At 37.3% G+C, this 24,792-nt stretch overlaps 1 protein-coding gene across 27 annotated transcripts in view; it reads right to left on the reverse strand.

The window, feature by feature from the left end:
- The window catches only part of MBNL1 (muscleblind like splicing regulator 1), a 205,540-nt gene that overhangs the window by 12,005 nt on the left and 168,743 nt on the right, over positions 1–24,792 (reverse strand). For 16 of the 27 annotated variants that reach the window (XR_006718634.1, XR_006718633.1, XM_045503211.1 and 13 more), the window contains 4 exons: positions 20,372–20,572; positions 8,141–8,398; positions 6,899–6,952; positions 5,839–5,992 (listed from right to left, as the gene is read on the reverse strand). Coding sequence is in view for 24 of the 27 variants with exons in the window: in XM_045503211.1 (XP_045359167.1) it covers positions 5,839–5,992; positions 6,899–6,952; positions 8,141–8,398; positions 20,372–20,572 (667 nt within the window). In the remaining 3 variants the exon portion in view is untranslated. The remainder of the gene's footprint in view (positions 1–5,838; positions 5,993–6,898; positions 6,953–8,140; positions 8,399–20,371; positions 20,573–24,792) is intronic. The other 11 variants (XR_006718636.1, XM_045503224.1, XM_045503215.1 and 8 more) reach the window with 1 other exon arrangement.

The raw sequence follows: 24,792 nt of genomic DNA on the forward strand, positions 1-24,792 counted from the left end.
TTACTAATAATGATGCACAAATAGCCAATTGAAATTTTTTTCCTTAATTTTCAACACAAGGAAATGTTTCAGTGAATGCATTTGTCAATTTCAAATTTCCCCTATGAAGATATTTGCATAGCAGAATGAAGTGTTTCTGAGGAATGCGTTCCTATTTGAAGATGCAGGAAAAACAAGTAGGAAGGTAATTTGCAAATGCGTTGTAGGCACAGTTAAAACTACTTCAAGGAGAAGGGCAAGAAGTAGAAGAGAGAGAAAGTGATAATGGATATTTGGTTGGAGGTCTGAACTTGGATGTGGTAATTCAAGCCTACTGATTAGCAGTATTAAGCTGATTTAAGATCTTCTAAAACTTGTATCATTTGGGACTAAAAGTTCACAATCAATTGAAATTATTTTCGAAATTGATATCTGAAACAGCAACAGCTTCAGTTTATTTCTATCCGATGTTTTCAATTCTATTCCATTGCACTACTGAACTTAAGAAATGACAAATAAAACCTAGTGCCTACTACTTTCCAGGCTTTATCCTAAACGCTTAGACCTGCCTATGATAGTGCTTTAAGAGAATGTTTTATGAAACTATGTTTAAAACTCATTTAAATGTAACCTTATGAAATAATCACATTATCTACATTTTATAGGTGAAAAATAAAAGGGATACAGAGATTATAACTTGTGGTGGATCTGGATTTAAACTTCCAAGCCTGATTTATAATCCTATGCTAAGATGAAAGTAAACTGCATTAATTTCATTAATTACAATAAAAGTGACAAGCTGGGAATTTTTGTTTTTGTTTTTTTCTGTAAAAACACCCCCATCCCCTTGCCACCTCCCTTCTCACTCCTCCCCCTCCAGGAAAATTTCCTGGCCTTCTGTTTCTTTATGTCTGGTAAGTTGCAACACAAGCCAAAGCCAAAGTTGCTTAAAGCAAACTTATTTTTAGGTTTTTAAAAAAATCATCAGCCCACACTGAGGGCAATATGCTAGGAAGAGGGAAGAGAGGTGTGCTTCTGAGGGTAGAAAGCAGGCAAAAATGGTGAGGGAGAAGGGAGAGGAAAGAGGCAGGGAGTCTGCAGGGTCCGTGAGTAGTTGGGTATGTAGTCTATTCTTCCACCATAGCTCCATGGGCACAGGCTGCCAAGGGAGCGTATGCTGCTTATGAGGCTAAGGAGCTCAGGCAAGCATGCCTGGACCCGAGGCAGTCACAGGAACCCTGGAGTGTGTAGCTTGCTGAGACCTTGTAAGCATGGGCCATGATCATACCAGCAGTGACCAGTGCTGACTGAAGAATGGAGAATGGGCATCTTATCTACCCTACTGGATGGCACAGGCCCTCACCTTGGGTGGGTGGGGGGGATGGGAGGGAAGAGAAGATGTGAGAAGGGGGTCCTGAATCCCGGTAATTAGACCCCAGTGAGGGAGCCTAATCTCCCAGTGAGATTAGAGTTTAGAGTTGGACTTCATTTGAATTCAAGAAAATAAAGTGATGTAAATAAAAGTGGTACTTCTTACTCCAATGTCAAGGGTGAACTCCATACCTACAATGTAAGTAGACCCTAGATTATACATAAACTGTACGAATAATTAATTGAGTTTTAAAGGGTGAAGATTTTTTAAAAAGTAGTGTATCTCTAAAATTTAAAAAAGAAGCTTGGATATGAATTTACTCCAGTAATTGTATTTATTTTTAAACGAAATGGAGGGTATAAAAGCACCAGTCATGGGGTCAGGGTATCAGTAAGGCCTAGTTCATTTTTTGGACCAAATCATTTTTTTTTTTTTTTTTTTTTTAAATTTTTTTTTTCAACGTTTATTTATTTTTGGGACAGAGAGAGACAGAGCATGAACGGGGGAGGGGCAGAGAGAGAGGGAGACACAGAATCTGAAACAGGCTCCAGGCTCTGAGCCATCAGCCCAGAGCCCGACGCGGGGCTCGAACTCACGGACCGCGAGATCGTGACCTGGCTGAAGTCGGACGCTTAACCGACTGCGCCACCCAGGCGCCCCTGGACCAAATCATTTTTAAGGACTTGATACAAAGAGCTCACAGATTTTGAGAGACTGAGTCAAACCCACCTGACCTGATTTCAAGTTCTGTCTAAACCTTACATACAAGCCATGCAACTTGGAGCAAATCATTGGACCTGACTAGGCCCCAAATTACTCATTAGTAAAATGGGACTATTAATGCCAACCTTTTGGGGTCGTTGTGAGAAAATATGAGATAATGTATATAAAGTATCCAGTGCAGTATGGCACAGAGCAAATATTGAATAATGGCAGCTGTTTTGAACACAATGTGTGAAACAACTGGGCCTGAAACCATTAGGGAGTTGTGGGGCTTGGATTGGACAGAATGCACACCTTGTAAAGGATTTACATTTTGATTTTATTTAAACATTCTTAGACACTTCTGGATTCTAGATTTAACCCTTGGGTCATAAATTTGCAATCTCCAATATGAATACTGGCATACCATGTGGCATACAATAGATGTGTGTTGATTCAATGAATGGATGGACATGGGTGGATGGGTGGATAGATGGATGGATGGGGAGACAGGTGGATGGATGGATCAATGAATGGGTGGATAGGTAGATGGATGGAGAGAAAACTGGGAAGGACAGAGGAAGGAAAAGAAGGAAGGGAAGGAAGAGGGAAGAAGAGATAGGTGGTTGGAAGGACAGATGGATAAATGATTGGATGGATGCACAGATAGACGGGTGGATGCCACATAAGCCTAATTTTGTTATTAAAAGTTATATATATAATTGTTTTTAGCTAGTTACCTGGCTTGCCACTGAACCTTGATCTTTTGCCAGCAACCCAGTCTATATACATAGTTACCTCCTCAAATGACTTAACTATGCTTCACTGCAACTTCATTGTAACAGACCCATATACCCCTTAAGTTATTACTGAAGCAAGAGACTACAGAGCTCTAAAACTCTAAGTTGCAAAAAATAAATAACTTCTATTTTCTTTCGAGTTCCAAAAGAGCCTTCAGAATATACCTTCCAAATCATTATATTGTGGGCAGATGGGAGGCTCTAATCAAATAAGTCATCTGCAGAATAACACAGTCTTTGGAAAATGAACTTCCTTTTTCCCAGGTATTATATATGAGATTACACAGATGTGTGGTAGGATGGATTTCCTGTAGTTCTCAAAGGGCATTTAAAAAATTGAATTAGCTGTAAATTTTTTTTTTAAAAAAATAGAGAAATTTCATATGCAACCATCCAAATGAGGTAAGTATCTGGGAAAAAATCAAAAAGACCTGCAATACTGGACATCAGGGCCATTACATTAGATTGTGCAGGTCTGCACAACTAACCACGGGAAGCAGAGACACAACTACCCTATAATGTAAACGGAGCCACAAAGGATGTGCAGTTTACAACAGGTACAACATGCCAGGCAGATATTTCTCTGAGGCAATAGAAGCTAAGTCAAAACACTCACCATCCTCTTTAGACTGGGCCTGTGCTCCCCAGTGCCTTCCAGACCTCACAGCTCCTAATTTATTTCTTGCTCCATTTGTTTATATATCCTTCCTGGCCCCTAAGGCATTTTAGCTTACATTCTTTGCATCAGATTTCTTTCTTTTCTGGCTGTCTGACAAAGTGGTTTGGCAGAAGTAAAGACGGGCTATCCATTTTAACCTTTTAATGTCATAGAGCCAAATTTTTGGACACAGGCACATATGACAAATGACAATATTTTAAAAGAATGATGAAGGTATTATCTACTTCTGATTATGTGACTCATAAATGTTAAGCCCTTTAAAAGTGGCTTACAAATAAATGTAATTTTATATTATTGTAATAATTTCATATCATATTGATTAGAAATATCAAGAATAGAATATAGACTATCTCCGATGCAAAATTCATCATAAAAACGCAAATATTTCTTAACATTTTTAGCACATTTCAATATACTGTGACACATTTTATTTACATTAAGAACACTTCGTTTCTAGAAGAGAGAAGTATGATTTTGAATTGCAAATGTGTTTGTTTTTCCCACACTTGATCCTTACCTAGCATCTTTTGCTCTGTCTTATCCACAGACTAAAAGCCTTTCTAGGGAAAGATTACTGTCAGAAATATCATGCAATTAATGGTTATGTTTATTTAGAAACGTCCTTAGTCATCTGAATATTGTTGGAGAAACTAACGTAAATCCCATTTAATAAGACTGAACTGTTAGGTTTCCCTAAATAATATATGGAGAGAGTTAGATGTTTTTATTTTTAGATTTTAAATAATGAAATTCATTTCTAATGACACTGTTTTACTGAATGAAATAAGCTGACAAAAATAATCTTTGGTTTCTTCAAAGAGACTATGGTAGTTACCCACAATCTCTTAAAACTTTGTTTAGTGATCTGACTATAGACTAACTTGATATATTTGCTGAAGACGGCATAAATCTAGGGGCATGGCAATTTATATAAAAGCAAAAAGATTACATTCTGGAAATCTCTGAAAACCTGTATGTGTTGAGAAAAAAGTTTCAACCTTATAAAGTGTAAGAGAAATGTGATTTGCCCCTCAGAATGCAATAAATATGCTACAGATCAAAATGATGTAATTTGCATTCTAAAATGGACAAACTGCAAATGCACAGATACTATTTTGTAAGTACAATTACTTTATCCATGGTGCCTAAGGCGTATGCATTGTAAGTCATGTAATATTCCACATACTCCAGTTCACCGAATCTTGTTACATATTCTACATACGGATGGCCAGCTTTCAGAGATGCACTGTATACAAGTTGTGCTTGGCAGTAAAAACTAATGTGAATACAACTTATTCTTTTGTTCGCTATTCAAAAATAAATTCTCACATTCTCTCGTGGCATTACGAACCTAACACATTTAAGTACTGTCAATATAGCATAATATACTAATGGTGCTGGACCTCTGACATACATACCTCATCATGAATTAATTTAATTAGTGATAAAATTATTTTATTAAATAAATCTCTGAACCCATGGTAATTATCTTAGAAAGGTTAAGAGGTAAAGGGGAAAATAGGATTAGAGTCTTTGGTTAGTTGAATTCCAGACTATACGAAGTTTAACATGGATTTCCTGAAGTCAATGAAGGGTGAATAAAAATAATAAATTTTCAGGTAATTAATGACTGATTAATGTTTCTAAATTTTATGCCCTTGCAGATAGTTCTACAGTATGTTTATGTGACTAAGTTGAAATCCACTGAAACGACAAATGTATAACTCAATAGTAGATGTAAACTTGTACTTCTCTTAGCTCACGAGAAAATGATTTTAAGCGATGTACTGATTGGCACACTTTTTAAGTGCTCTGGAACACAGAGCCAGCTTTCATTTTTTTGTGTTTTTTTTGTTTGTTTTTTTATTCTCCACCTCAAAAACAAAAAGGCTGAAAAATAAAAATCAAAACTGGAAGTGTCATTTCATAGAATTCAAATTTACTCTGGAATCATGAAGGCAAAGGGGTCTTACAGCAGAAGAGTGTCATAAAATAGCTTGACAGACATAAAACAGTGTTGAGGAAAGAGAAAAAAAAAAGAGAACTATATTTCAATTCCGAATTACACACACCAAAATAAATCTATAAAATACCACAATGATCTTTGATCCATTTCTCATTACACTAAGATTCTTAGTTTTTAAGGAGAACCACATGAGATACCTCAGTTCATCCGCTACTGCTGACCACCTTACCTTCCACCTATCTATGGCTAACGGCAAACTGGGGGCCTGGCTTATCTGCTCTACCAGCGTATCTATCTGAGGCTCCCCAGATTCGTTCATGAATAAGCTCAGACCCCTTACCTGGTGGGAGAAATGCCGTATGTTGTTGCAACTGCATGTTGGCTAGAGCCTGTTGGTATTGGAAAATACCAGTGTTAAAGACTGCGGTGGCACCGTTGGTTTTTTCAAGAGCAGGCCTCTTTGGTAATGGGGGAAGTACAGCTTGAGGAATTCCCTGTTTAGTGAATGAGTATAAAAAACAAATACCAGTAAAAAGAGAAAAAGAAAAAAGAAAAATCAGTTGAAGGCTAAAATTGTTAGGAAGCATGAGCAAGCAAGCAGCAGAGCACTGAACTACCCGGGGGGTGGGGTGGGATTCCAATCAACAAAAATTAAAGGGGATCAAAAAAAAAAAAAAAAAAAAAAAGCAAGATAAAAGCTTTAAAGGAAGCATTATTTTTGTCCAAAACAAAACAAAACAAAACAAAAAAACAACCCACTAGGACGAGAGCACATGTTATAATGTGTTAAAGTGTTTTAAGTCCCATAATGCTTCAGGCTTTCTGTGAGAAGCCACTGATTTGGGGCAAGAAGAAAAGCTGCACTGCGAGCTCCATGAGGACTGACAAGTATAAGCAATGTTAATAGTTAATCGTACAGAGTGACCAGAACAGGTAAAATAAAAACTCATCCCACTCATCTCCTCCCCACCAGACCTACCTACACATGCAAATGTCCCAGAGCATGCAAGTTTTTTTTTCTTAAACACTGAACTATAAATATTAAAAAAAATAAATAAATAATTCTATCACTAAAGCCATGCTAACCAAACAGGTACATAAATATACAGTCAAAAATACATTTTTAATGTCCTTAAAGTATTTCACTAGAACATTCTACAATGTAGTTAAACTGAATGTGGGCTGCTGGGCTTTCGGAATCTTTCATTGTATGATATCCGTCCAGGTACTCACAGTAGAGTCTTTCCACTAATTTTGTCAGGAAACCACACTCAGTTTTTCATTGTACTTTACAATTTTATAACAGAAAAAGGAATATATATTTTTAAATTGATAAAAAAAAAAAACTTGTATCTACAATAAAGCTACATGCCAAGCTAAAAGGTGAAAGGTCATAGTACCAGGTCAAAGGTTGCCTCGAGGGGTCGCTTCAGTGATTTGACAGCCGACTGAGTCTTAATTAGCAGGCAGCGAGCACATGATGGCAATGGGCCAGTGGGGTTCAAGCGCATTAACATAAACAGCAAGCAGAGGTGCATCATGGGGGCAGCAGTGCATTTTTGGGTAGGTGAGAAAAAACAAATAAAAAAACAAATCATCGGAATGCCATATACAACGAATAACAAGACTAAGCATGCACAATAAAGGCACTACTGAGTTGTTATTGGGAGGATAACTCCTCTTTGTAGTTAATTACAAACAAGATACTCTAACAGAAAAAAAAAAAGAGTGAAAGGTAGAGAGGAGGAGAGAGTCTGCCTTCTGTATTTTTGCTCAAGTATCCATAAACAAACACAGAAAAGACCTCTCTCGTGATTATTTTACTGTGCTGTGAAAACCACACAGTGTTTTTTATGACTATTTTCATGATTAAGTCTTTTATATATTTATGTAAAAAAAAGGACAACATTAAAACAGCTAAGCAAAGAACAAAGAATGGACTCATTAAAATCAGCTATTAGATCACATTAAAATTTACCTTCAGAATATAGGTGTTTCTGTTCTAAATGATCCAATTTCTTCCTTGAGTACTGCTGTCTTTCTCCTTTCTATGTAATGGCATAGTCAAGCTTCTCTAGCGTTACAATTATATTTATGCCACAATATTATTTAAGATGATCTAGATAGCACACTGTTCAAAATCTGGTAGCTAATCCTAAAAACAATTTTGTTTCAGCAACTCTCCTAAACAGTTCCAGATTATGTTATTGTTAAAAGCAAGATATATGTAGAGAAGAGCCTTGATGTGCAAAAGAACACACCGAAGGAGAACAATGGCTGATTAGATGGCACACAGAAAAATAAGAGGACTGAAAATGGCAGTATCGTTAAATTGGAGAGGAGACAGGTGTTCTTTACAAAGCAGAAATTTTAGAAACCCTATATCCAGAATAAGACAGAGTATTAAGAGTTAGGCCAAGGGTAGGAGCAATCTGAACCATTTGAGGAGTTACCCTCACTTCTGTGAACGGTAACTTCATTATGTATTGTCTGGGATACCTGAACAAACATATCTTCAGCAAAAAAATAAAAATAAAAATAAAAAAATTTAAGGTTAATAAATGAATAGCTTGTAGTCAGATCTAGTCATTCAGTTTGCTGTACTGACTGCTAACAAAGAGAGAGCTGATGTCTCTACTCACCATGGCAGCTGCGGTGGCTGCTGCCTGAGCGGCTGCAGCCTGGTTGACCTGGTATTGGGCAGCCTTGATCTTGGCTTGCAGATGTGCAGGAGGATGAAAGTATTTGCACTTTTCCCGTGAGCATCTCCCTTTGATGTAATCCATACACACGGTCACTGTGTTGTCATTGGTGTCAATCATTGTGCTGTCAGCGGGATGAGCAAACCGGCAATCGTTTTCTCCTCTGTTGCAGTTGCCACGCTGGTACTCTCGACATACCTAGGAGGTCATTAAGTGCATGGGACTTGGTCAACAACGTGGGCAAATGCGATCCTTCTGGAGAGTTTAACTTAAAGGTGGTAGAGGGCTACACGCGAAAGGGGAAAAGACCATTTGCAAAAAAAAAAAAAAAAAAAAAAAAAAAAGCACAAAATAACTTGAAGAGTTCCTCTTTTGGTGCACAAGTTATAGCCCCATTTCAGTAAAATTTCTGTGAGAAAGAAAACACTAATACTAATTTAATACTAATTATGGTAAAACATCTAATATATACTATGTTGATGTATTTATTAATTACTGAGGGAAAAAGAGTAACTTTACAGTGAAGCCACCACTTTAAGCAAGTGATCAACATGAAGATCACCAGTAAGAAGACATAATGGCATTGTGTATCTACTGATGGGTAGGACACACTGGAAAAAAAGGTCACTACATCACTTTCATTGTATTGTGGCCGAGAATGCATAACTGGCATTTAATCACATATGTTTTCACTCTTATGTGGATCCTGAGAAACTTAACAGAAGACCATGGGGGAGGGGAAGGAAAAAAAAGAGAGAGGGAGGGAGCCAAACCATAAGAGACTCTTAAAAACTGACAACAAACTGAGGGTTGATGGGGGGTTGGAGGGAGAGGAGGGTGGATGATGGGCATTGAGCACTGCTGGGATGAGCACTGGGTGTTGTATGGAAGCCAATTTGACAATCAATTTCATCTTAAGACAAAAATCATGAGGAAATATTGGACAAACTGAAATGGAAGAATGTTTTACAAAAGAACTGATCAGTCCTCTTCCAAAGTGTCAAGGTCATGAAAGGCAAATAACGATGATAAACTGTCAGAGACTGAACGATCCCGGGGTCAGAGAGAGGAGGTTTGTAGGACAACTGGTGAAATTTGACGGCGGTCTCTAAATTGGTTAAGAGCAGAATATCGGTACTAATTTGTTTTGTAAGCGAGAACATGGCCATGCAAGTTGTTAATACTTGGGTAAGAAGGATAGGCAGGAACTCATGGTTCCGTTTTTGCAACTGCTGTGAGAATCTGAAATTATTTACAAGTATAAAAAGTAAAATCTGATAGCTTTGTAGTCAAATGTTTCCAAGAGCTATTTTTTTTTTTTTTTTTTTTACCCTTAGAGATCCTTGATAGCTATATAAAGCAGATGGAAAAAGATTCTTGTTTATTTGCTTTATACCTATTAATTTTGGATGGAGTCCCTGGGGAAAGGGTGCCAATGGATTATTTCTCATGTGTTTGCTCCATTTTGACTCTTATTATTAAAGTTTGTCATGAGGGCTGCTCCAAGCAGGAGTCTGCCAGAACTGTCTTCATCTGGGATAGTGTGACCTTTTTACCACAAGAGGGCCATCTAAAACACAGAATGTCCTTTTTAGTATTTTCATGTTCCTGCTTCTTGTTTCACACAAACAGTTTTTATTTTTCATGTTGTCTTCTCACAAACAGAAAATACACAGATCCCAAGCATTTTATTTTGCAGTACAGCAAGGAAGTGAAATGGGAACCCTGTTATGATTCAAAAGGCACAGGTTTTCTTGGGTATGTGTACATAAAATGATCCCATTTAATTCTAGGTACTTTTCTCTATTATATTCATATCCCATTACTGAGCAAAGAGCTTCTTTTACAAAATGCCACTATAATCTGTATCATGCCACATCTTAAAACAGCATTATAAATGACATCTTGCACTATTTTTAAACCTCAAGCTAGCTCAAGCTTTGTATTCCACATACACAGCAATGAGCCAACTTTATTCATCATCTCATTCACTTTCTTCAATTAAAAAAAATTACTGAATAAATGCTATAGGCCGGACACTCTGAGAGATATTAAGATACAAAAATGACTTAGGAGGTTACAGAAGAGCCTTTTTCTTCTTCTTCTTCTTTTTTTTCTCATTGCATTTGTCTTCTTGAACATAAGAAAACAAGGATAACCAGGAGTTGATAATTTGAAAGTGATTAAGCCATTATCCAGAACTATTGTCCTCCACGCTGGCTGGGCACCAGTGTCAGTGACAAAGCTTTCTACACCACAAATCCCCAGTCCCTAACCAACACTTATTGAATTAGGCTCATCAAAATAGACAGGAATAGAGACACACTTAAATGAGAATAAAAACTTTTCACGTATGTATATGAAATTGATGCTACATTTAGACTATCGCATGAACAAAAAGGCTGTTTTTTCACATAAGCAAATCTACGTCAGTGTAGTCTCATGCGATAGAAAACTGTATGTGACTGCACACTTCTGGGGTGAGTTCTCCGGTAATTCCTGCTTTCTCGAACGTACTCACAAAGAACCTGGCAGCAGGTGAACTAACACCCTGTCTTTCAATTTATCTTACTCTGCGCCACACCGACAAGAAAGATCCAAAGGTGAGCTTTTTCAGAACTATTAAAATCTAAGATTTGTTATTTTCCAAAAACAAGTAGGCTTAGGCGTGCCTGTGCCAGAAATTTGAGCGTCATTCTCCCAAAATAACAACCTGGGTGCTGGGCTGATTTTGACTTTCTATTTCTCTTTCTGTCTCAACATTATTTTTATTTTTAGTGATATAAACTTACATTCAGAATGCATACAAATGGTTTTCATTTAATGTTTTTATTTATTTAGGAGAGAGAGAGAGAAAGAGAGAGCACAAGGTGGGGAGGGGCAGAGAAAGAACGAGACACAGAATCCGAAGCAGGCTCCAGGCTCCAGGCTCCAAGCTGTCAACACAGAGCCCGATGCAGGGCTCAAACTTACGAACTCAGAGATTATGACCTGAGCTGAAGTTGAAGGTCTTACCGACTGAGCCACCCAGGTGCTTCTACAAATGGTCTTTCTAATACACCTTCTCATTCCTGTCCATCTGCTTTATACGTGTGTGTGGTTCCTACAGGTTAAGGAGTGGTTTCTTATCATTTTCTACTCTTTGTATCTTGCAAGATGCAATTCAGGAGAACTTTAAGTCTATCTAAGAAGAATTGATAGTGTTCCACTTAGAATTTGTCCTAAAACTAGCCTTTTCAAAGTTTCAAAGAATGTAGTCAACTGCTTTTGTACAATATGCATTTTTTTACTTGTTTTTATTTTTTTCTCACTTAAAGTGCTCCTGACATGAGAAATGGAACAGAAGAAATATACTGAGATAGCTGTTCTCCCATTATTTTTGCCCTTGAAAAAATAAAGAAAAACGATGGAAAATCTCCTGTGAAAACTTGTACTGCTGAGGGCTGTATACCAGAGGGGCCAGAGGGGTTTGCCAAATGCTGGATGTGTGTCTATATCATTGGTACCTACCTGAACAGAACAAACTTCCCAACGTTTGAAAACACCTTTTTCTCTAATAATCATCACCAATAAAACAGGATCCATCCCTGGACTGCTGAATTTGAGTTTGGCCTGGTTTCTCTGAGGAACTCAAGAAAACTTTAGACTATACTGATCTTCAAAAGAAATATCTTAGGTGTGGTTTCATATTAGCAAATTATAACTGGCGGACAAGCTTCAATAAACTTAATCTCGGAATTCAAATCAGGATAAGAAATTGTAGGATTTACCATATGGAGAATTTAAAACAACAGGTAAAATTAAGTTTGAAAATCCTTAACAACATTGTGGTTCTTTTTGCTTTTCCAATCCAGTCTTCTGCATGCACACATTTTTCAAATAGTTATAATTATGGTATAGCTACTACTTGGTGACCTGTTTTTGTTCAACAGTGCATGTAAGCATTTTTTTAATTTTACTAAAATATAGTGTCTAGAGTGATCATTTTGATAGCTGCATTGAATTCCATCAAACAGATGTGCAGAATATAGGTAACTCTAGCAGAGATCATCTAGATTATTTCCAATATGCTCATATTACAGATAACATTGCAAGGGATATATTTATGAACACAGACATTTAAAAATCATTTTCTAAAGTTACATCTGCAGAAATGGCATTAGCGAGTGAAAAAATATAAGCACTTTTTATAGTCTGGTAAATGGTTTTCAAACAGATTAAAATAATTCCATCTATTTAGCTAAACACATAATGTGTTTCAATCAAAAAAATGTTGAATCTCTTACTCTACAAACATTAAGGCAGGATTTGTCTTATAAATCAGATAAGTTTTATAAATTTTCATACGAAATAGGTAAGAGGTTGTGTTTACATTAAGAGCCATCATTTTAATGAAGATATTCACTGAACACTTTTATTTTTTTAATTATTTTTTTTTAATTTATTCATTTTTGAAACATACAGACAGAGAGAGTGTAAGTGGAGGAGGCCAGAGAGAGAGAGGGAGACACAGAATCTGAAGCAGGTTCCAGGATCTCAGCTGTCAACACAGAGCCCGATGCAGGGTTCAAACTCATGGACCACGAGATCATGACCTGAGCTGAAGTCGGACACTTAATCAACTGAGCCACCCACGTACCCCTCACTGAACACTTATAAATATTAAAATCCATTTCCAGAACCATCTATTCCATAATTATGGAAAATTAAAAGTACTTAGAAAATCAAAAAAATCAAAAGTACTTAGAAAAATTCCCAAAGGAATGTGACTTAATTCTATGTTAACTTTTTTTTGTTGTTTTGTTAATTAAACAGCAGTGGTATAATGAAAAGAAAATAGAGTTTAGAATCAGAAATTGTGGGTTCTACTTAATTCCTACATTTACCAGCTATGGAATCATAAATACCAAGAAAGATAATGTATAGATTAGCTGAAAACACACAATACAAATCTGGTTAAAATAAATAGTTCTGTTATTTGACCTCTAGGTTTTTTTATGAATGTGACAAACCTATTTCAAAATGGTCAGAATAATAACAAGTTTTATAACTATTATTAAATTCAGCAATGTTCTGCAAGTTAAGGCATTGAGCTTCTAAAGACATTAATGCCAATGTCTGAACTTATTCAAGGTGGGACAGTCATTTCCATGTTCGTTAAAGAAAGATCTGTTTGAAGTAGTATGTTTCGTGATCGCCATATTTAAGGCAGTCATTTTTGGAAAACAACTTTCAAAAGCAGGAACAGAGAGCTTATTACAATAGGGAACAGGGACTATTTTAATATTTTGGGAAGTCAATTTAAAACGTAATGACAAATATGAAGGAGCTTATACATATAATATAACATACAACATTGTATATAAATATATATTAATATTTAAGGAGCTTCCATATATATGTACCTATTGTTCAACAACAAGCATCACAGACTTTATTTTTTACGAAGCTTGAGCTATAGGAAACTCTAAAAAAGGAGGGGTGCCTGGGTGGCTCAGTCGGTTAAGTGGCCGACTTCCGCTCAGGTCATGATCTCGTGCTCCGTGAGTTCGAGCCCCGCGTCGGCCTCTGTGCTGACAGCTCAGAGCCTGGAGCCTGTTTCAGATTCTGTGTCTCCCTCTCTCTGACCCTCCCCTGTTCATACTCTGTCTCTTCCTGTCTCAAAAACAAATAAAAAACTTTAAAAAAAATTTTAAAAAGGAATACTGGATAAACAATGATTTTATCAAAGTACCACAGCATTAATGGTCATGAGTATATAATCTAATGCCAAAAAATTATCCATAATTTTACCTCAAAAAGGATTATAATCTTCACATTTTAAAATTCTGGTGATTATGGACAATGATCTCAGTAGATTGTATAATTAAATTCCCAAGAAAGAAATCTGATGATGTGATACCTACTTTCAATGTTATCTAATAATTGTACAAATTTGGCCCATCTGAACTTCATTTTCCTCCTTCTAAAAAAAATGAAAAAAAAAAAAAAAAGACACCCACGTCAGCTACCTCAGAGGATTTCTGTTAAGATCAAATGGGAGATGTCTTTGAAATCTAAAAGGCAGAATCCCTCATTATACCATTAGGGCAGAGAACACAAGCATATTTCTACAGATAATACAGCTCAGAATTTATCACTTTATCCCATGTAATTAAAAAAAAAATCAAACTGACCAAGTAAAAAAAATCCTTCCATTTTCAGGTTTTCATTTAGTCATTCCTATGAGAAACATGTAAACCAACAGGACAGGAAAATACAACTCTGAAACAAGGTCATCAATAGGTCAAAATGCTCAAGTCAACAGTTACTTTTACCACTTTTGCTAAATAAATGAAACCAGAGAAATGCTAGATTTAATTTGGAGGAAGCAATTAGTAGAAGAACAGCAAAAGTGAGTGGTTAAGCTTAGGAGTTACAGTATTTTAAACAACTTACAACTTCTTCATCTCCCAAACAAAACTCAAACTAGTCACAGAGAGTAACTGACAGACTAGATGCTTTAAATGGGGATATGACTACATTGTAAGGAGCCATTCTACAGCCTTAGTACAGATTTAAAAAAAAAAAAAAAAAAAAAAAAAAAAAACTCCTTAGACCTGTGTGCACAAAACTCTCAATATTTCTTAGTAATTTTCTAGAGAAGTTAAAAAGTCATACAAGCAGCAGCCAAACACCCTCCACAAAAATACAAAATTAAAAGAATCCTACCAATAAGCTTCTCTTATTAAAAAAGTATCTGCTTTTCTAATCTTATTTTGAATCGAATGTCTTCTATATGCAATGGATCAGGCCAAATCCATTAAACATGTATAAAAATCTCAATCAAGGCATCACTTCCACTAATACTTGACCTTCATTTAGCTCTAAATGCTCTTTTTTTATATGTAGTCAATAGGTACCATATTGTCTTATGCCTGTATGAAAAAAGTCACTGGACTCTTCTGTGTCAATAAGTAGTAGAAGCTTTCAGCATCCAGTGGCCTGAATTAGATACTCACGTCATGATTCTGTCAGTAGAATAAAACTTTCAGCACAAGAATAATCTATTTGAAAATACTTTTTGTAATGTTTGTTTTTGAGAGAGAGAGAGAGAGAGAGAGAGAGAGAGAGAGAGAGAGAGAAAGCGCGCACGTGAGCGAGCGAGCATGAATGGGGGGAGGGCAAGGGGCAGAAACAGAGGGAGACACAGAACCTGAGGCAGGTTCCAGGCTCCAAGCTGTCAGCAACAGAGCCTGACGCGGGGCTCGAACTCACAGACTGCAAGATCAGCTAAAGTTGGACACCCAAGCGAATGAGCCACCCAGGCACCCCAAGAATAATCTATTCTAGAACAAACAAATTCCAGCTGAAAAATATAAGAAGCCAAGGGGTGTGCCCATCTTTCCTGGAATATAGTCTGTTGATATAGAACTGATGCCATAACCAAATAGCAATCTAATATCTTTGTCAGCCTCTGAAATGTAAGGTCAGTGGATTAGTTTTGTTTGATTAATACTAGTAGGTGGTATAAACAACCTTAATCATTATCAGTTTACTTGAACTATTTCATTATGTGCACTGCGTTCTTAGCAACCTAACAAAATGTAGAATGTTAAGTGTTTTGGAGGAGGAAGGTTTTTAATTCTGAGTCACAAATAACTGTACATAAGGTAAATGATGAAAAGTTAAGCCTTAAATAACAGGTGCTGGCATCCTGTTGAGTAAGTATTTTACAGACTATTTGTGTTTAAGATCACCTGGCAGATTTGTGAAAAAGACTCCCCCAGTGAAGGAAGACCTACGGAATCAGTCTATGGGGATGAGGCCCTGCATTTTTAGCGATCATCCCATGTGACTCTAATCCCATTAAAACTTGGAAACCATGGCTCTAGGACTAAGGGCAAGAACAAGATGCCATGTTTTGTAGCTGGAATGCTCAAAATGTAAACATGTTCCCAAGGAGAATGTTAACAAATGTTAAAAATTTATCCTGTGTTATCTTCTCTGTTGGATTACACTAAACTCTGATCAAGGGCATGTATCTTTTTGTGATTAATTAATTAACTGGTTGACTGGCTCATTTATTCATTTAACAAGTTATTGGGTATCATTTGTGAGTATGGCACTATTCTGATGTGGATCTTTTCTTGCTATTGATAGCCGTTGAAAGGTTTCAAAGGTATTCCTCAAAAGTATTTCTTACTTGAAAGATGTTCAGTAGTTCTTTGGATATTGTTGAATAAACGAGGGAATGAATGCATTCATGGATCCTTTTTGCACCATAAAAATTACTGTGTTATCATGAAAATAAGTCAAACAATAATTTCTTAATTACCAACTCTTCATAATAAAGTAAGGATATGACTGAAAACCTCAGTCCTGTCTAGTACCTATAAATTTTAACAATTTCTTTTTTTTTTTAATTTTTATTTATTTTTGAGAGAGAAAGAGAGCACGTGGAGGATGGGCAGAGAGAGAGGGAGACAGAATCCAAAGCAAGCTCCAGGCTCTGAGCTGTCAGCACAGAGTCCAACGTGGGACCTGAACCCACGAACAGTGAGATCATGACCTGAGCCAAAGTTGGATGCTTAACCAACTGAGCCGCTCAGGCGTCCCAACAATTTCTTAAAACAAGCATTGAAAATAAACTGCTGCTTGCAAATTACAAAAAGGTATCCCAAAGTTAAAAATGTAATTTTAAAAGCCTCATTTCAGTGACGAATATTTAAGAGATTTGCTCCTCTTTAGAGAAAACCATGAATACCGAATTTTACAGTATAGAAAGTATACCGCTACAAAGTCTCTTAAAAGGTATCCAACAAAGAATGGATAATATAGATATTGATATAAAGTTGATGTGTGTTTTACATCTATATATTTAATAAAACATGTAATATACATTTGTATGTTTAAACTAATTTAATGTATTTAAATATGCTTATTTGAATGTTATATTTAAATAAAATTCTCAATAACTTGTGGCTGGCATTAAAAACACAAAGACAACTTAAATGTCTTCTAGAATATTCTAACTGGAGGTGATCTTACAGATTATCTGGTACAATCCCCTAATTTTATATGTGTGGAATATGAAGTTCAGAAAAGATCAGAAACTTGACCCAAGCTTACTCATCTAATTAGCAAAACTGCTAACACTAATTCTTGGATTCCTGTTGTTCGACTTAACATTTTTTGTAGTATCACAGTGAGTGCTGTAAATATGTGTCAGTTCTCCCAAACAGAAGAACCAGAAGGCTGATAATCTATGGTATTTTTAATTTCCTTATGGTCTAACAATTTGGAGCAGAAAGAGAGAAAGAAGTGGCAAGAACAGTTGGCCAATATTTAAACTGATTTAAACTTTTTTCACCTTAAAAGGAACTCAAAATTCAAACACGCACTTCAGAGTTCCAAGAGGCAAAAACAAGAGCATGTAGATTTAAACCGAAATAACTACACATGTGGCGAACTGGTAAATAAGTGTGTGCACTTACTGCCATGTCTTTTGGATTGCGAGATGTTGTGCAGTTAGCATGAGAGGAAATAACCCGAAGACAGGAGTGTCTAAAATCACAGCGCCAAGCAGAACGACATGCCCCTTAGCTTCACAGTGCAATATGCTAACAGACTGTAACTGTGACAGGGCAGCAGCTCCTGTTAACCAGAATAAGACAGGACGCTGCCCTACCACTATCAAGCACTGAGATAAGAGGAATTCAGGTTAAAAGGAAATGACAGTCATGTCACAGCAGCCAACTGCTGTCACTGTAGCAGAAGACAGACAAAATACACAAAGTAGCTCCTCACAAGAAAACTCCAGAACTAATAATAAAAGTACTTATTTTATTGTTTAAAAGTGTTTATTTATTTTTGAGACAGAGCGAGCAAGCACAAGTGGGGGAGGGGCAGAGAGCGAGGGAGACAAAGAATCCGAAGCAGGCTCCAGGCTCTGAGCTGTCAGCGCAGAGCCCAACGATGGGGCTTGAACCCATGAACTGTGAGATCATGGCCTGACCTGAAGTCAGATGCTTAACTGACGGAGCCACCCAGGTGCCCCAAAAGTACTTATTTTAAATTAAATACTAATCAAAATATAACCAATTACAGACTACCTAAAACTATGGTCAGATTAGTTTATAAGAGTTCGGACCACACAGCTCAGCCTTTAAGGAGACTTAAAGAGAGATTTTTAAGCTTCTTAAATATCATCTCCTATCAATAACCAATTCATTAAAGGTCATCCCAGACTGCCTATTTGGTTCCCATCAATCAACAATTATGCATTATGAACCGAGGGTTTGCTTGAGAAAGATCAGGGGAGGGGGAAGGTGACTCACACGTTAAGCATCGAGTGATTTTTTTAAATATTTAAAATTCCTAAATTGCCTCCTAAGTTATCTGAAAACAGCATTAGTTAAATAATGAGCAAGTGCAACTGCACAACGACCAAGCACCCACAAGTGAAAGTGTATCTCTGGCACACAGCCGTCCTTGGTCCACAGAGGGCACACAACTAGGTCTCCACGTCCTTTCGGAGTTGTCCTTACGGGACTGGCTTCATCAGTAGCTTTTTCCAAAATTTCCATGAAAGGTAAACATGCAAACAAACAATACACTCTAAAGAACATACGGGCGCCAAAATGTGTTGCTTCCTCTCTGTACTATCACTTGTATGGGAATGAGAGATTTAAACAGTGTTTAAAAATGGAGCTCTGAGCTCACACCCAACTGGAGCATCCTTTCCATGACCTTGAGGAAGTTTTGCCACAGCTTTCCCCTAAATCTCTTGCCCTATAAGATGGAGCTAACGGTATCTTCCTCGGCAGATTGTTTTGAAGGTTAACGATGCAATGCATGTGATGGGTTGATGCTGTGTTTGGTAGAGTGAATCCCCAGTAAATACCAACTACTGTTACCACCATCAAAAAAGGTGGTGGCGGTTCCCACTACCTTGAAATCTGAGGTCTTTTGCAATGAATGCAGTAAAGCCCTACCAACGAGAAACTGGTGCTTATTAAATAAATTCCTGCTAAACTGATTTAGGGTCAATTAGGGTCACACAACAGCCTTATTTTGCCTCTTTCTTAGTAACTAGTAACACCAAAACTTCTCGGCCCCAACTACCTACTGCCTCATCCTAACCAGAGGAAAAGGAAAAAATCACTTTGTTCCTTAGTTGGACATGAATGCCGGGTTTTAGAGCTTCAATGTACAATAATGTTGCCATTTTGTTTTCTTCATCTGAAGTTTACCAAATCCATTAATTTATAGCCATGCTCCAATTCTGAAACAACCACTTCAATGTAAGATTTACTTCTTTAATTTCTTTTTCATGCAGCAACAGCAAAGCATATAGATCTGATCATCCTCGACTCTGAGACTTGGAGCATCATACGCTTTCCAATTTAAACCATTTTTATAAGAGCACATTTCACAAACAAAGCTGCCTTGCTATTATTCCAACCAAAATACTGTGAGGCCTATGAGGAAATTCCCAATAATAAATTCTAAAATGCTTTATAGATAGTAGCTGAGCAAATCGTTATGAGAACAAAGTGTCAGGGGATGAACAGAATTGGTTGTTCTTTTTTTTCTTTAAAGATTTTTTTTTTAACATTTATTTATTTTTGAGACACAGAGAGAGACCAAGCACGAGCAGGGGAGAGGCAGAAAGAGGGAGACACAGAATCTAAAGCAGGCTCCAGGCTCTGAGCCATCAGCACAGAGCCTGATGCGGGGCTCCAACCTAGGAACCATGAGATCATGACCTGAGCCAAAGTCTGACGCTTAAGGGACTGAGCCAGCCAGGGGCCCCTTGGTGGTTCTAACTAGCAACAACAACAACCAACATTTAGTAGCCATTTGCCGTGTGTCAGACACTCCTGGAGGTAAGGGCCATTATTATCTCCATGTTAAGGATGAGGAAACTGAGGCGCAATGAAGTAACGAGTGGTCTAACCCCAGAGTCCAAGTTCCTATCCGCTATTATACATACAGATGCTGTGGCTCTCGTAATCATTTCACTGGTCAAATATGGCATACCTAAATTCTCGCAAAATGCTCCAAACACCAAACCAAGATCTCTGCTTCAAATATTGTTTAACCTTTACGGCCGTGGAAGAAGTAAACAAGGAGCACACTTTGAAAATCAGAACGGAGTACATGAAGGAACCAGTGAAGCATTCCTACCTCAAGTCTGTCTGTCCGCATTAATTTCTGTGCAGCAGCCGCAGCAGCTGCAGGCACGGGGACCCCAGGATTCCCTGTGACCAACATTGGTGCGGTCGGCAAGATCTCTGCTGGAACCAGGCTTGGGGAAACAGGTCCCAGGTAGGGATTAAAGGCTGCTGATGCATTGGTGGCTAAGCTTGGTGCAACTGAAAACATTGGCTGAAAAATAGAATAAAAAGCAAAATTTAATATACAGGTCTTGGCTCAAATTTGATATTCTACATTACATAATCTATCCCTCATCCATCCATCCATCCATCCATCCATCCATAATCCATCCTTCCTTTCCGCCCTCCCTCTTTTCATTTAATTCTATGTTTATTTACTCTCATTCAGGATAAGAATGTTTCTTGAATAAGCATTCCTCAAATCAATGCTTTTCTAGAATACAATAGGTAATTTACCCATTAAATTTTCTGCTGGGATTTTGAAACTTGGTGTCCATAATGCTTGTAATTTCTTTTTGAATAATAGATCAATTATTCAATACAGAAACTTCCTGGGGTCACCTAATCTCCATTTTTATCCTGATATAATCCTAGGAACTTGTCTAAGAAATACATTTCATAATTGCTACGTCAGATGAACTTGAGAGATCTGTTTACAACTGTTAATGGGTTGCAAGTGTCCTATTATCTGGAATAAATAAAGCAGAACTCCCAGTGGATAACAGAGTTTCACAGTCAATATAAACTGGAAATAAATCTCATGGGACATGTGAAAGATGATGATGACACCATTTCTCTTGAACACACGAGGTAAACTATTTGGCATATTCACTTGTTGCAGGTTCTTCCAAAGAAACTGTAAATATTCCAACAGTTTATCACACTCCTGTGAAACATTTAACGAAGAATTTACCTTACTAGGGAGAAGCCATTCTGAACGTCTGAAAGTCTGAAACAGAAAACTTCTAAAGAAATGCTACACGGTTTAAAAAAAATACACATGGTATTTTGTGACAAGATAGAATTTCTGCCAGAAATGCTTTAATGGATATAGGAGGATGTGATATGAAGATCTGCATATCAGAAAATATATCTGTTCTTAAGTAGAATTAAATAATTTACTTGAAATCTACTTTAGTGATTTGCTTTTCCAGTTTTTAAAGCATAATCTAGCTTAACAATTTTCTGCCCGTGGGTGGTATCTTTTAGCTTCCTAATTCAATAGATTTTCAATTCTTCAAGTTTGATACTTTGTGTAATAATAACGTTTGTCTCCAAAATACAAAAACTCATGGACAAAATGGATCCTGTTTTTTAAGGGATTTTTTTTTTAACAATTAATTTTCTTTACCCTATGGTATAAGGAACAGAATCATGAACAATTTATTTAGAATGAAGGGGACACTAGAATGTAGCTAATTCTTCCCTCCTATAGAAATAAGAAGTTAGATGAACCCTGAGTTTACATAGTATTCAAGAGAGTTTTGGAATAAAGTCTTATATAATTAAGATGTAAGGGTAATTCCCATAGCTCAAAAGAAATGTTTAAAACACACACACACACACACACACACACACACACACACACACACACACACCCTTATTTAGGCTGGCCCTGACTTGCCCCATATTTAGAAGGGTAAAATGGAATTCAAGAATTCTCTTTTTCTTAGGGCAGTGGTTCTCAATTACGTAGGTGATTTTTGCCTTGTAGGGCACATTTGGCAATGTCTGGAGACATTTTTGATTGTCACAGCTTGGGGGCGCTGTTGCGTCTCATGCGTGGAGGCGAGGGATGCTGCTAAGTGGCCTGCAACACACAGCACAGCCCTCACAACACAGAAGGATCCAGCCCCAATGTCAGTAGTGTTTAGGTTGAAAATCCCTGTCCTACGGGATGCACTTTTTTCTCGACTTCACAAATTGTTTTAGGACAGAATTTTTGCAGCCACTGTACACGTTCTTATTAAGACCATGGAAAACAGAATATTTCATACATAATCTGATTCACTAGGAAGAAGAAACAATATACCATACATTCCGCTCATATTTTCAAGTTGTAATTATGCTTCCAAACGTGTTGGTTTGAACGCCATGGTTAGCTGCCCTGCCAGGTCGCTGGCTCCTGCCTAATGAAGTGGCCTAAAGTAATACCTCTGGTCCTCAGCCTCATCCCTGCCCAAAGCACTGACAACAGGAAACCACCTGAGCATTCCAGATATAAACAATCAATAATCTGTCAGAAACTGGGGCCCAGAGCAATCTCTCTCCATCAACAGTTACTTGAATAGCAGCTGATTTTATACTGCTCCACTGTCTACTGGCTGCTAAGGCAGTGCCAGGACAAGGGTTGACCTGTACAGTGAGTATGTGAACTTGGACTTCTACTCAGAAATATCCAGGTTAAACATACACTGTTACATATACACTGATTGTAATTTCAATGAGACCAACACTCTAATTTCTTATTAGGTATTTAAGAATTATAAGCAACCAAGCACAGAAGACCAGAAGATCTGTTTACAATACGGACAACAGTCTGTATCATTCCTCTTTGTATTCTATTGCTATGAATTAACGTGTATTTTTCAGGTAGAACCTTCTTAATGAATGCATACTTTGGAAAGTTACTGAGATGTTTATGTCCCTGTACACAATCTACCAGAATTATTTAAAAGCAGAGGTCAAATTTACAAAGCTATTTGGAGGCAAGAAAAATCATTTATTTTTAAGAAAAGCATTCTTACTTGAAGAGAACAAGACCAGGGACGAATAAAATTCAGCTCTGTTAAATCTCACTGCATAAATTTATAATCCACAATGCATATAATGCAACAGTTACATATTACAGATAAAAGAATACTTCTAACTAAAAATATTGATCTTATTAACTGGCAACAATTTTCCTGCTGGATTGTTTCTATTGAGTTATTATGTGAATGGATTTTCTGACTGAATTCAGCAGAGCAAATTCAAATCTGAAGAATTTTAGGGCACTGTCCGCATGCGAAATCTAGCAGCTTTAAAAATCTGAAACAGGGGGGCCTGGGTGGCTCAGTTGGTTAAGCAACCACCTTCGGCTCAGGTCATGATCTCACGGCTCATGGGTTCGAGCCCTGCGTTGGGTTCTGTGCTGACAGCTCAGAGCCTGGAGCCTGCTTTGGATTCTGTGTCTCCCTCTCTCTCTGCCCCTCCTTCGGATTCTGTGTCTCCCTCTCTTTCTGCCCCTCCCCTGCTCATGCTCTGTCTCTGTATCAAAAATAAATATTCAAAAAATTCTTTTTAAAATTCTGAAACATCAACTATTCAGCAAGTGCTCTCTCTGTTCTCTCTCCAGATAAGTAGAGCTATTTGCTAAACAGGTAGCCGATCGATGATAATAATAGCTCTATACTGTGAAACTTGATTCCAAAGGCTGCTCCCAAAAAGTGCAACATTCCTTCCGTTATTTTGAGGTTTTACACATTTGTTACATTCCTTTTTCAAAGAGCACCTTGCTGGAGGTAGGTCACTGCTTGGCCTTATCAGTGCCCTAATCAGATTAGTCAAGCTGGGGAACTGCTTCACTGCCAATTCTCCATTCCCAAAGCCATCCTGCAGACAGTTCAGCAGAGTCGCAGGGATGGATATTAATGCTATGGGATTATCAAGTGCACCCTATTTTCTCTTAAATCTCCACAGGATAACATATAACTATGTAATTGGTGTATCTGATACTGACTACATTCTTGTAATAATGATTTACAGGTATCTTTGTTCCTGGAAGGCATAAGGAAGGTTGACTTATGATTGCCTTTTGCCAGTGAACACCCTCAGCAGAGAAAAAACAAACTGCAATCTTATAACGTCGGTGCATTTATGGGCTAATCACTTGTTTGTTTTAAATGAGACATTTTGATTCCATTAAAGTAATCAGGCTTTATTATAAATTAAAATGTTATTCAATTTCACATTATGACCCTAGTTAAATGTGAGCAAACATGATTATTACTAGACTTCCCTCTATTTATTGTGTGCCAGGCATTGTGCTAAGTGCTTTACCTATGTTATTATATTTAATTCTCATAAGAGTAAAATATAAACGCCATAGGGCAAAGGAAAAAAAAAAAAACCCTCCATTGTTTCTGTTTGGAGTTGGGGGAGGGGGGCGGGTGGTACAGATATCTGTAGAGTTCACTGCCAAATCCCCAGAATCTAGCTAGCTGCCTAGAACATAGTAAGTACTCAATAAATATACACTGAATGAATGAGTGAATGAATGAATATGTGGATGAATTAAATTATAGTCTTGTCGGGGGGGGGGGAGTGGTTTCATTACTCCCTCCCATTCTGCAGACAAGGAAAAGCGCTCACACAGATTATGTGTCCATAATCATAAATGACTGTATGTAAGACTTAGGATTTGGACACAGGTGTGTCTGATTTCAGGTG

This window comes from Leopardus geoffroyi, chromosome C2, assembly GCF_018350155.1.
Source record: "Leopardus geoffroyi isolate Oge1 chromosome C2, O.geoffroyi_Oge1_pat1.0, whole genome shotgun sequence".
NCBI classification, from domain to species: Eukaryota; Metazoa; Chordata; class Mammalia; order Carnivora; family Felidae; genus Leopardus; species Leopardus geoffroyi.